This window comes from Malurus melanocephalus, unplaced genomic scaffold, assembly GCF_030028575.1.
Source record: "Malurus melanocephalus ecotype Western Australia unplaced genomic scaffold, MMel_1.1 scaffold_140, whole genome shotgun sequence".
Taxonomy (NCBI): Eukaryota; Metazoa; Chordata; class Aves; order Passeriformes; family Maluridae; genus Malurus; species Malurus melanocephalus.
In genome coordinates, this window is record NW_026623372.1 from 79,177 (window position 1) to 92,509 (window position 13,333).

General features: G+C 41.6%; 1 protein-coding gene across 1 annotated transcript in view; it reads left to right on the forward strand.

Annotated features, from left to right (window-relative positions):
• The window catches only part of DPP6 (dipeptidyl peptidase like 6), a gene marked incomplete at its 5' end in the record, with an annotated part of 163,475 nt that overhangs the window by 38,764 nt on the left and 111,378 nt on the right, over positions 1-13,333 (forward strand). The window contains one exon of the mRNA XM_057371082.1: positions 11,272-11,324. Within this exon, the coding sequence (XP_057227065.1) occupies positions 11,272-11,324 (53 nt within the window). The remainder of the gene's footprint in view (positions 1-11,271; positions 11,325-13,333) is intronic.

Here is a 13,333-nt window from a genome sequence, read left to right on the forward strand (position 1 = left end):
TTCAGACTATGTTGGACAGCCTTGCTTATGTGGTAAAGGCCAATAAACTGCATCCAACATTTATTCACAGGCACAGATACACATCAGTAAACCGCAAAGCAAATCCACAGTTCCAGGGAAGACTTGAGGAGCATCAAAACTCAGAAATAATTAGCCTGTCATGCAAAAGTACAGAGGTGTGTTATGTATCAGTATCAGCTATCAGCTATCAGCAGCCTTCCTCTGTAAATATTTTCTTTAGTAAATGAGATTTTCATCAARCAGGGAAGGGAAAATAAAAAAGCCTCAAGGCAAAACACTGTGATACAAAAATAACAATTTTTCTTAGCTCACATAAGGTTATATTTCTCATTCTGCTTCCTTTTCTGAGTGTATTAGATGAGCCTAACTTGAGCAAACTGGTAGAGATTAATGTTCTTATAAGATCCACAGAATGTCTTAAAATAAACTGCCATTTGTTTTTGAATAAAGCATTCATGAGATAATGTACAAGGTTTCCTAGATAGTCAAAATCAGATAGACAGCAATAAAATAACTGCAGTTTTCTTTCTTGTACTCATATGAGGATCTATCTTAGTGAAGCATAGGGGAACTTTGCTTTATGAGGAAAAAAATAAATGTATGAGTGTGAAAATTATTGAAAAATTTCAATTTAACAAATAATTAGATTCCTTGCAACATAAAGAAACTTCAGAATTACATTAGAGGTGACTTCCTGTTTTTTAGGATAATTTTGCTTCCTAAGTTTTTAGGGACAATGAATATCCTAGTTTGTGCTGGATTGTGCTAAGTGTAGGTGGTTTTTTTAAAATGTTAAAGAAAAAAATATAGTAGGAACAGGGAAAACAACAGTGATTTAAAAGGCTTCAGAAAGCCAAATCAGAAATAATTTAATTTTAGTGTCTATGCAGAAACATATGAAGCAGTCTATAATCTAATTCTTCTGACTTCCAGTATTTTTTATTTAATTTTAATCACTGAAATAGTAAAAAAATATATATTTAGTGCCCTCTTCTGGAAAAACGGCTCTTGCTCTGCAGGGCACCCCAGTGAAGTTCCTGTAGTCAGAAATGCAAATCTYCTGATACAAATGTTCTCCTCTTTAGCTGAGTTACATGCCTGAATCCAAGGAGTGTGTGGCTTTCTGTGTTTACYCTGAACAAGTGCCTTTTATCTCTCTCTCTGCCTGCAGACCTCTGCTTTTACAGCTCTATGTTAAAACCAATAATTAACGTTCCTCCTTGGGCAGCTAATGACCCAGATTTGAAAATGGAATCTTCTGTTCTTCTTTCTTCTATTCTAAAGAAGCTCTTTCTTGAAAAGGGAGAGGAATGACAGGGCTTTAGTCCTGTCTTTAAATGCATGAATCCTCATTTTTTTTTTGTGCAGGAGTGGAAGAGTGGTGCTGTTGATGGCAGTGCTGCAATGGGTTCTGCAGCAGGCAARGAGCAGGGGAGGTTCTGTGCTCCCTCCTGTTCTCTTTGCTCTGCCCCTGCTTTCTAAAGAGAAGCTCTTAGGCCATTTACCCCGTGGAACTTGTCCACAGCATCACAAACACAAAAAATGTCCTCCTGCCTTCTTCTGTGGGGTTTCAGTTTGTTTTCTTTATGTTAGAAAATAAAATTGTCCCCTCCAGTGAATTTGATCYGTGTGTACATTGAGATTCAGCTCTGAGTCTTCTGATCTCATGTGAAACTGGAAAATGAAYCTTTCACTGAACGAGAAGAGGATTTTTGACCAAGGTCTCTGGCATGCATCTGAATATTTTCATTTCTTTCACATACACTTCACTGCATTTAAACTGTTGCTCTCTAATGCTTTCTGATGGTTTCATCTTTCTTGTTTCAGATTTGTTTCTTTAAGTCTTCTGAAAGTGCCCTGAGCCTAGGACCATCTTAAAAAATTTCATAGCCAGTGCTGACTTCTTTKTACTGTTCACATCCTCAGCTGCCACAATAGAAAAATAAATTTTCACATGCTAAGAGTAAATTCTAATAGAAAGAACATATGCTGTGCTTCTGTAGTTGCTAATTTCTGCCTCTAAAGTGAATTATTTAAAAATGAATAAATTAATTAGCTATACTAAGCATTCAGCACATTTTCATGGCTCGGTTCTCACATAATTGCTACAAAGCTGTACTATTTGCATTGTAAACTTCACAAAAACCAGCCTTTTAGACTCTTTCCAGAATCAGTGTCTGCACAGCTCRAGAAATATTTCAATGGAAGAAGGCATTATCTAATGTTTCATTAAAAGCAGTATTAAGCATCAATTTCTCACGTTGTCCTTCAGCCCTCAGACTTGTAACCTCAAAGGCAGTGAAGGTGAGAGTCAGTCAAGTGAATGTGGATGTGAACCCTGTAAACTCCATCTCCACCAGCCACCCCAAGCTGCCTCTAYAAACAGAATCATTCAGGGTGTAAATCTAAGGCTGCTGGGAAGGATCACACCCCACACAAGCTTTTGGCACCATTGTCTGGGAGCAGGGAGGTGCTGCAGGAGACTGTAGGTGCAAAAAGGGTAAATGCCTGTAAAGAAGAGAGATCAGGGGCAGGGACATCCCTCAAGTCCAACAGTGCAAAGGGAGGCACTCGAATCTGCAAAGTGAAAGAGACTGGGAAAGTAGTTTGGGAAAGGATGACTGTAAAATCATCTAGCTGTAGTCTTCGTTCTGGATTTGCTTTGGGATGCTGAGCCAAGGTAATGAATTACCTGAATGGACTTYGGGTCTGGCCCATTTATTATGATCCCAGTTATTACTAGAGGATCACAGTTGTGTGTTTTTTTGTGTGTGTTTGTATGGATCTGAAAGTGTCCTATATTTCCTGGGTCTGGGATAGTTGCTATCTCCTTCTAAAACATTTATTTGGCCCCAGGCTACTTTTTAACTCTTAATACATAATAATGTCATTTGTTCATCTTTTATTTCTTTTCCTTAGATATATCCTCTGGTTTGTTAAAATCRTGACTATGTATTAGATAATTTTATTCTCATTTCCAAGCTTCTGAATAAAGGGTGGGAGGGGAACCTGGGAGTTTATGTATATGATGTGAATATTGATAAAAGTTCAAAAAGATCAACAGAATGAGCTCATTAATGATAAGCTTCATTCTTAATTCTTCATAACTTCATTGCAGCTACTTCCAATAACCTGAGCATCAACAAATGCCCAAAGACTGGTGCTTTGCAGCTACCATTTTATTCACCAGTTAAAAATGAAGCAGTCGTCCTTTAAGCCAGTGACTGCAAGGGCTTTGTGGTGCCAGTGAAGCGCTGTGAGGGACAGGTGGCTCGGGAGCAAAAGGAGGCTTTTGTAATTGCTTGGCAGGGCAGAGCTGTGTGAGAGTGCAGCAGCAGTTGGCAGATTGGATTAACGCTCTCCGAGGGGTGAGAGCTGGCACACGAGCTGGATGTTAATACCTGTGGCCTGAGCTGCTTCTGGAGCCGCSTTCGTAACAAAAAGAGCATCCACTSCGCTCYGCTGCCRTCACAAARTCRTAAATCYTCAAGCCGGCCTTGAAATTCCCTTTTGGCATTGTCAGCAGTGTAAGGCTCTCAAAAGTGGAATTTGAATTAACYAATCTTTTAATAAAGAATTATTATCATGAAGCAGCTGAGATAGATAATCAGTTTGTGGAAGGTGAATTAGCAGCATTGCCTTACAACGTGGCAGCCYATCCATTCCTGTGGTGGCTGTCGCCATCACACTTTATTTACGGTGGTTTTGCAAACTTGAGACGATGCTGTTTGCAAAGGAATAACTCCTTAGCTTTGCTGTTTCAGAGACCTTTGGTTTAGTGCTTGGAAAAGCTGCTTCTAATCCCAGCACAGCCTCTGTGTGTTTGTGGGAGAGATTTACATACTAACCATGCACGCTGCCCGCAGTGCGTGACCCCACTGCAGTCGGCTTCAGCTTGCGTTCAAAATGCTTCCAAAATGCAGGTCCCCATGGCAGGAATGTGCTGTCCCTTCCTGGTGTCACCTTGGTGTGAGACTGTCCTGTGGCTGGGCATCCACAGTGCTGCATGTCTGGAGAGCTTTTCTGGTTATCCTTCAAACACCAAGGACAGTGATTTGATTGTCACCCTTCAGAGATTAAACTGTTAAAAGATTTGAAAAGCAGAGACATGCRAACATTCTTCCTGGTGATCCACTGCCTCTTGTGTTACTTCCTTCTTCCAAATCAATTGCTGGAGTTTCTTCCTGGTTCTGGAGACCCCCAGTTGCTGATTTTCTTTGGTCTTGGGTGTGAGTGGAGCAGCTCCTGATTCACACTGGTGTGACTGGGACGAGGCACGGACCTGCTGGGTCTCTCTGAGGCACTGCCAGGTGARCACTGGCTGTGTCACCTCACCTGAGGCCCAGTTATGCTGCTGGGTCGGGATCCTTCCCTCCTCTTTCCAAGAGAAGGGTTTACTTCCCCCCACAACTCTAACACATGCATTCCCCAGGTATTTTTCTTCCTCCTTTTCCCAAAACATTAAGTTAGTTCCTCTGTAATACAGACACAAGCACAGACAACCAGGTGACAAATTCTCTGCATGCTGATTGATTCAGAGACTCCTTCTTCTCATCACCTTTCTTGCTCAAACCTGTTTCCCCCTTTTCTACCCTCCCCTGAGCACCCCAGGCTGTCCTGGAATGTCCCAGCAGTGCCAGTGTGTCCTTTCTGAGGCTGTGGTGGATCAGCTGGATTTGGCACAGCGGGTAAGAGCATCCCAAATCAGGTGTTGGATGACATCTGTGGGTTATTGGCTGCCAGCTGAACCAATGCTCAGGAAATGCTCGTTGATAGCATTTCATTATGGGTTTCTAATTTATTAGAGGCACAGAGAGAAATGGGCAGCGTTCCTTAGAGGGCTGTGCGAGCAGGCTGACACACAGCATGAGGCTGCACTGGAGGTGCATTACTGGAGAAGTGATAAAGTGTAAAGGGATAATTTGATGCAGGGACAAAAGAGAATATGCTGTCTCAGAAGAAAGCAAAATAGGTCAGTATCACAATGAATTTGAAAGGCAAGAATGTTGAAGAGACCTCAAATTATGTGGCTTTATTGATTTGTTTAGTTCTTGCAAGYAATCAAGCTTCGCTGAGTGCAGGGTACAAAATACCGGTATAGATTTCGGTAGTTTTTCCTTTTTTATTGCAGTGACACAAAAGGAATGGATAGCATGACGTTTCTGAGAGAATCTAATTCCAAGCTGGTTACTGTGGAGTGCCTATTAGCAATAAAATGGTCATAATCCTTTGCAAAAATAGTGGGGCTGAGGAGAGCACTGCTGACCGTTGTGTCTCCACTGGGGGGAAAAATGCAAAGACCATTACCCAACCATGCCTCAGCCAGAGGCAACCCCTTGTGCTCTGAGTCACAAATACAGGGGAAAAAGAAAGTGCAAAAATTTTACAAAACATTACACAGAAGTTGGTGGTCAGGTGCAGGAATGGATTTTTCATCCCTTTGTGGGGCCGGTTCAACATGCAATGGYAAAAGAAGGATTTCTTCTCGACTGAGCAAAAGGGTTTAACAAAACCAATCATATCATAAAGAATTTGATCAAGGCAAATGATGTTGACATAGTAAATGACAAATAAGTTTTTAATGCTGACTTTCATAAAAAATACAGAATATGCTGCAAATAGATACAGTGATCTGCTTTAATCCTCCACAGAATACCATAACAGGTTATGGCAGTGGGTATTTTCAGTCAAATAATTATCCATTTCTCTCCTGGAAGATCTGTATGAACAATACAGTTACCCTGTAAAGTGAACATCATATTTGCTTATTGGTGAYTGACCAACAGAAGAATCTATGTGACAGTGTGATAATGACTTGWATCCTTTACATTCATGGTATGTCCATGCAGAAGGAAATACAAACTCTGGCTACTGCTTGCCTGTGATTTTCCTCCCGAACTTGTTTTCCCCTCCCTTTTATGCCATTGTGAGAAAACRGTACCAAATACGTGAGCTATTTGCCAATGCAGAGCAGCAGCCTTCCTGCATTCTACTTTATTCTCTTTTCCCTGTTAATCTGTCAGCTTCAGAGCCTGGTTAAATATCACGGGTACTAAAGGCCAAATGGCAGATCATCTTTTACCTGCATATTTTGCATCACAGCGTTAGTTACTGTTTAAGGGCAGCGGGACCATTTCGAAAGGTGGAATATGTAATTATGTCAAATGTTTGGGATTACTCAATTGGTTTGACATTCATATGTGCATTTGGGGATTTGTCTGTTCATAGCATAAGTAGGAAAATGGGCTGTATAATCTATTTCCAGCAAATGTCTTTTTAGMGACTCTTTGTGGGAAACCCTTTTAATGGATCTGGCAGTTCCTGTTTCACCAGCCACTTGTGATATATTTTTACTGTCTTGCTACACAGTGTAAAAGCAGATACATTATCAAGACAACTGGGGTCTGTTAAGAATCCTGAGGGGATCCATTATTTGTTGATATACTTTATTGTTACAGAATAAAAAATGAGTCATTTTACCCAGATAAATCCTGAGTGCTTTATGATTAATTAGATTAAAATATATCCTTGCTATTTTCAGCCTGCAGCACACTGTTGTGCACTTTTTTTCTGATAACAATTTAGTGTGTTCATTTTTATTTGGGAGTTCTGGGATGACATTTTGGATTAAATGTGTGATTCCTGAAAAAGAATACCGTAAACCCTAGAAATTTTGTATTTAGCCTTGCAATCTGCAAACAGCTTGCAATTCTACTCTGCCCTGTAGCTAGTCCCTTGCGAGCTCTAAGTTTTATGGGGTTTTTTGTGAGTTTTCTGGGTAATTCTTCAATGTAAATAACCCTACTGTATGAARGGCCAGGTGGCTCAGTGGAGTCATTTAGAAAATGGAGGCAAAGCTGCTTTATTCCCGTATTTATCAAGTAAGTAACAATCATGAGCTCATGGCAGCCAGTCCACCTGGTTTCAATCCCAGATCCATGAGCTGTTTTACATGCCAAGTCTCAAGACCCTAAATCAGCTGTTCTGATAGAGCAGCCTGCTGGAAAATGAGTGGATTGGGCTGATTTGGGGAGCCCTCTTCTAAGGGTTTTTCCCCCTTTTCTTTGTAAAACTCCTTAAAATGAGATGCCTCTTCTTTGTATTGATTCAGCACCTTGCCATGCRAACATTAAGGAAAGCCTCCCATAAATTGGGATTGCTGCTGGTGTGCTGGCCCGGCATCAACCCACAAAGAGAGACAGAAACCGACAGAGAAGAGGGAAATGTAAACCAAACTCTTCCATTTTTTCTGATGCTTGTGATAAATCCTCAGCAGGCAGTGTAATCCTTCACACCCGCCGTAAGATGCTGAAAACCCATGTCACAAACTTCTTGGATTTGTGTCACATATTTGTGCCGTTAGTTTGGGGCAAGAACAAGAGCTATGGATTCTAATTTAAAGTATATGAATAGTCACGAGAATAAATTAATCCAAATCCATTCTATTCTTTAATAATTTACTGTTTGTACTTCARTAAGCCCTGCTGGGCTAGGACCTGTATCCTTAGAGCACTTCAAGTGCTTCCAAGGAGACATTGCCATTCACACCATACTCTGCAGTGWTGGAGCACAGAAATTCCTTCTTCCAGCTTGTTTCTCAGCCTCGCTGGAACCACAGTTTCCCCAGTCCTTTGGAATTTGGTGGCATGGGAGAGGCAGATGCCCTTCCCTGTTGCTCTGTGTGCTGCAGTGTTCCCATTTCTRCTGTCATCTGGTCAGGCCCAGGTTCCTTCTGCTGGTTACATAAAATRAGATCAGTGGTTTCACAACAAGCTGTTGTCATGTGTAATTAGTCCTGCATTCTTCTGGATTTTAGAGAGATAATTGCCTTTCCAAGGCTTCAGTGGAAGCAGACAGATCTGTCTCTCAGTCCCTTTATGATTTCAGTGTAAACATGCACCTGTTGAAGAGAATAATTTAGATTGAAAGAAACAAGATCTGTGCTGTGACCTGGGATGAGAAACCCGGTGGGAAAGTGTTTCTGGCCCAGTGGTTTTAGCATAATGACTTCTACAGCACTTGTTGGTGACAGCTGGTGTGGGACCTTCTGTGGCCTGGTTGTGGTGATACCCAGAACCTTCAGAGCACTTTCAAACCTGTTCTGATTTGTGCTGGTGGCATGGCTTGGCACTCAGAATCTATGGAATAAAACAGCTGCCAAAAACACTGTTACCCGCAAAAATGCTCCTCTGCTGAGAGGAGCTGYGATGCTTCCAGGATCCAGCTAAAAATCAGGGCTGAGAGCATCAAATCAGTCCATGGCTTTCACCACTTTCTTTGATAGAAAAGGGGAGCACATACAGCTATTTTTGTTGGCCAAGCCTCAGAAACAGAGAATTTTAATGAAATTAATACTAACTTTTAGGCACTCTCCATTCTCTGAGGCTTAGTTTGGATTTCAGAAGAATGCTCCTGCACTTTTTCCTGCTGTGGGGTTTTCCTGCTCCTAAGTGAATAACCAACATCATCCTGATCCCAGACGAAATTTTTGTAGCGGTATTAAGCAAACGTAGTCATCCTCTCAAAAAGTTYAGTTAACTTCTTTTGGCTTGGATATCTAATATGAATGCAGACATTTAATTTCTCAGAAAGACATAATTTTTTTTCTCTTGGATTCTTGCTTAGAAGTGTTGCTGGCAGTGTGTTTTCCAAATAAGTTTGAAATAGTTGGGCTGTGAAGGATTTTTTGAGCTGCATGTGCCTGTTAACAACTGTAATAATAATAATAATAATAATAATAATAATAATAATAAAAAAGTCTGATCCTGAAATCTTTGCTCAGACAAGTAGTTCCTTTTAACATGAGCCAACCTACACATTTTAAAGATTTATCTGAGAAAGCTTTGCTCCTCTGAGTGAACCCTGCCAGCTGCAAGCCTTTGAAGACTGTACACTACAGCACAGCTGATGTGAGGTATTCAGGAGTCTGGCCAAAGACCCAAGATGTTGCCAAATGACATTCAGAAAATAAAAGWGTTGTTTGAGTGTCTTGCAACTTTTCCTCACTCCTAAGCTCTCTCAGCAAAGAAAATATTTTGCCTCAGTGTCCATTAATACCTCTAAGGCAGCTCTGAACTCTCCAGCGTGGCTCTAGGACTCTGTACCACAAGCAAGAACATCAACAGGTGTCTTGTTCAAATCTTCCCTGGCTGTTTCTTTTCCCTCCAGCCTGTCACATTTTTCCATTTCTCCCTGGAGGCCTCTGTTCATACTTATTTTGGGGGGTTTATGTCTCTGCTATCWGACAACACAGCCTCACTTATAACCTTGAACCACAGCCCCAGCCTCAGATCACAATTTCTATATCCACATCATTTTCTCCATCCTGCTGCCAGGATATTGGAAGGCACAAGTGGCTCAGTATTTAATGACAATGTATTATCAGGTTTTTCAGATCTGTAGGCAGATTTAGTCTTCCAGTGCTTTTTCTTTAAGGAATTTTAGCAGTTTTAGGCCTTCATCAAAGCTGGAATAAACTCTAAGGCCTCATGCATCAGCCAGGTCTCAGGTATCAGCATCAGAAGACTCAAGAGCTCTTTGGGATGATTGGATGAGGGTGAGAAAATGGTAATTTAGTTGACATCATCTGACATAGGTGGATTTAAAAAGGACACTTGTACTAAAATAAATGCTGGCTTGTGGTGAATTCACTTGTATTCCTAGACCTTCCCTGATATCAACACACCAGAGAATCACCTTGTATGAAGAGTCCTTATGGATCTGAATGCCTAAAAAGAGATAGGATTTGGGGATGTGACCTTAGGATATCCTTGTAACGAAGGGAGTGAATTGCACRGGGAAGAAAGGAATCACATCAATCCAGCATCAGTCTCTGCATTTCATAAGTAGAATAATTCACCTCTATGCCTGTGTTTCAGTGAATCCATGCAGTGGTGTAAGGATTCAGTGTTTGGTTTCAGCTTGTAGCACAAAAGATTGATTGGATATTTACAGGATGACGTACCTCGTGTTTATTGGGGTGCCTTGTGTTTATTGGGTTGCCTCAGGTTTATTGGGGTGCCTTGTGTTTATTGGGGTGTCTCATGTTTATTGGGGTGCCTCGTGTTTCTCTGTCTCCTCACTGAGACCCCAGAAGCTGCAGGGCTGTTCTGGACACCACTGTGAGGATTTGCCCTCCAGAGTGGCAGCAAGTGAGTCACACTCACTTGTGATACCAGTGGTGTGCTCAGGATGGCCCCTGCTGGGGCTGGCAACATCATTCAGAACATCTCATGGCTTCTTGGCATAAAGACAAAAAAAAAAAAATACTTGTGAAAAAACAGAGGAAGCTAGGAAAAATAATTTTGACCAAACTTGCTTGGTGAAGCAAGCATTCAAGAGATTTCTCCTTTGTTCTCTGGGACAGGATGCTTTATGAGAGTTTCTGAACAGCAAATGGCTTAAAGATTTAAGTAGAAGCCAAATGAAATGATTACTTGGAGACTTATTTATTTATTTAGTAGCCTACAGTAACAGGAATGAATTGCAAAATGTGACTTCCTGTGTAAATTTGTACTAAATTATTCATATTTAGACCTTTCACACTGGTGCCCTGACTTCTGATCGCTGTAAGGCACTGTGCTGTCAGCAGTGGAAAATCACCACCCCTTAAATCACTGACATGGACTSTGGTGTTATTATTTATTACTTAGAAAACAAGTAATAAAGTCTCCCCTTGGAGATGAGCTGCTGTGCAAGCTGGCCAGCTCCTCCCAAGGCCCAAAGAGCACAGAGTGATATTAGCAGGTCACAGAAACACCAGGTCAGCKTTATTTCCTGACTGACAGGGGCCTGCAACCCTCTCTGCCGTCACCCCCCACCACTCCCTGTTTTATTTGGGTGGAAATAAAGCAAAACCCACGTGCTGTATCCCTGTTGTGTCTGGTTACAGCGATGGAGAGCATCTCCAGCTGACCAAGGTGTCCTCATTAATGGCTGTTCTATATTTAGCCCTTGCAGAGCCCATGTGCCCCCGGTTTAATCAAAGACCTGGTAGCCATGGCAACGACACCGAGCATCTGGGTGTGTGCGATCTCCAAACACTGTAATAAAGTGCAGGGTGGAAAGAGCACACAACAGCTTAAGTGGATTAATGCATTGTTCTTTTCTACTACAGATTTTGAAGTGTTTAGAAAAGCTTCTCAGCCACAAATGCTAGACTTTYTTTGTGAAAAATCGAGCCCTGTTAACACAGGTGATAGTTACTAATCTCTTTTTTTTTGTTGTCTTTTTCTTAATTTTGTTTTGCAGGTGTATCAGCATTCATATACAGCATATTATGTCCTCAGCAAAATACCCCATGGGTAAGCAATTTTTCAATGTCTTCATTTAAAAATTCAGCCATTGAGAATCCTGTAAAACAATGTGTATTGTGACAAATGGTTTCCTGTGACAGCCCTTTGCAGTGGTCTGGCTTTCAGCTGCGGCATCCACTGAGCTCTGTGTTGTGCAAAAGATGACAAAGTCTGGAGACAAAAGTACTCAGCTTCCCCAGAGAGTCAGACTACATGAAATTCACATTCCAGATTTCAGGGGTTTTGTCTAGAATATAGATGTGGTGGTGTCTGGCTGAGAGCCATGGTTGGCCACTCACCAGAGCACTGGAGRAGAGAAGGCTCTGGGGACACCTCATTGCAGCCTTTCAGTGCTGGAAAGGGGCCTGCAAGGGAGCTGGGGAGGGAATTCCTACAAGGGCATGGAGTGAAAGGACAAGGCTTCAAACTGGAAAAGGACAGTTTAGATTGTACACTGGGAATAAATTCTTTTCTCTGAGTGTGGTAGACCCTGGCACAGGAATGCCTGGAGGAGTTGTGGCTGCCCCACCCCTGTGACTGTCCAAAGGTTGGGTGGAGCTTTGAGCAGCCTGATCTAGTGGAAGATGTCCCTGCCCATGACAGCGGGGCTGGGTTTGAACTGGATGATCTTTAAGGTCCCTTCCAACTCAAATCATTCTGTCATTTTATGATTTTTTGAATCTTTACCTTTGATTAATTGCAGGTTCTTTTAAAATCCCACTTTCTATGCTTTGTCTTCGTGGTGCCTGTGGTTCCAACTCCTTCACCCAACCACTCATCTCACCTGTCTTGTTCCTACCTTCTTTTCCCTTAAAAGATGCCATCTTTTCCTGTATGCAATTTAAGCAGTGGCCCAGCTGGTCAGGAATGCCACCAAACCAGAGTCACATGTAGGCTTATGCTGAAACAGAGCATTTCAGGGTGACATTTCCTCAGCACCAATAGAAATTCATCATTTACACAGTATAATTCCTCAGCTTATTGTCATGAAATCCATAGCTAAAAGCCAGGAAGCTGCTGCCAGGCTGTGTGTTTTAAGGATCTTAATGGTGATAATGCAGAAATGGTAAAAAGGGACAAAATAGTTATGCTGTGTCATTTCTGCACAGCATTGCACATGACTCATTTAAATACTTGCCATGATTCTTGTGGTTGCCATTACTATACATTGTGGCTAAACAGGCAGGGTTTAACAGCGGAGAAGCACAGATAAAATGGCAAGATATAAACACATCTCTCAGTATCTTTTCCCCATAAAAATCCTAGCTACATTCAGGTGTTCCTCCAGGATTTGTCTCAGCACACTAGTCCAGACACACAGGCACACACACACAAACAAAAAAAAAAGAAAAAGAACAGGAGGAAGCAAACAAACCCACAAAAATCCTGCAACCCAACAAAACCCTCAAACAACAACAGCAAAGCTAAAATAACTTCTTTGTCTTCTGCTTAGTGACAGACAAACAATACTTTATGAAAAATGTGTGTGCTAGAGACGTACATGATTTGAAATCTTTGAGCCCTGGAGCTTGTGCAGCCTGCTTCCCTCCAGCTCGCAGCTTGGATCCTCTCACCACAAAAAAATCATAAGCTTGAAGTTAAATTGTCTCCATGTATGGGTGGAACATGGGAATTAGGAGATTTCTCCTAATTAAAGCTGTAGTGTCTGTGTGACACACTCCAGACTTCTTCAGTCTCTTCCCTTCCCTTCCACAATCTGGTCTTTGTGTTTTGTTTTTGGTTTTGGGTTTGTTTGTTTGTTGGTTGGATGTTTTCTTTTTGTTTGTTTGTTATGTTTGTTTTGGTTATGTTTTATTTTTTGTATTGGTTGGTTGGTTTGTTGGGTCAGGGTTTTTCTGGGAATTTACTCAACATGCTTAGTTTTTGAAAACTCCATCTTTCTGGCAATGTATCTGAGATCATCTTGTGGGCTGAAAGTGTTCAGCAACAGGATGAACACTCAGCATGAGCACATAAGTTTGTGTCTGCAGCAAACCTGGCTAGGAGCAAAAAAAGAC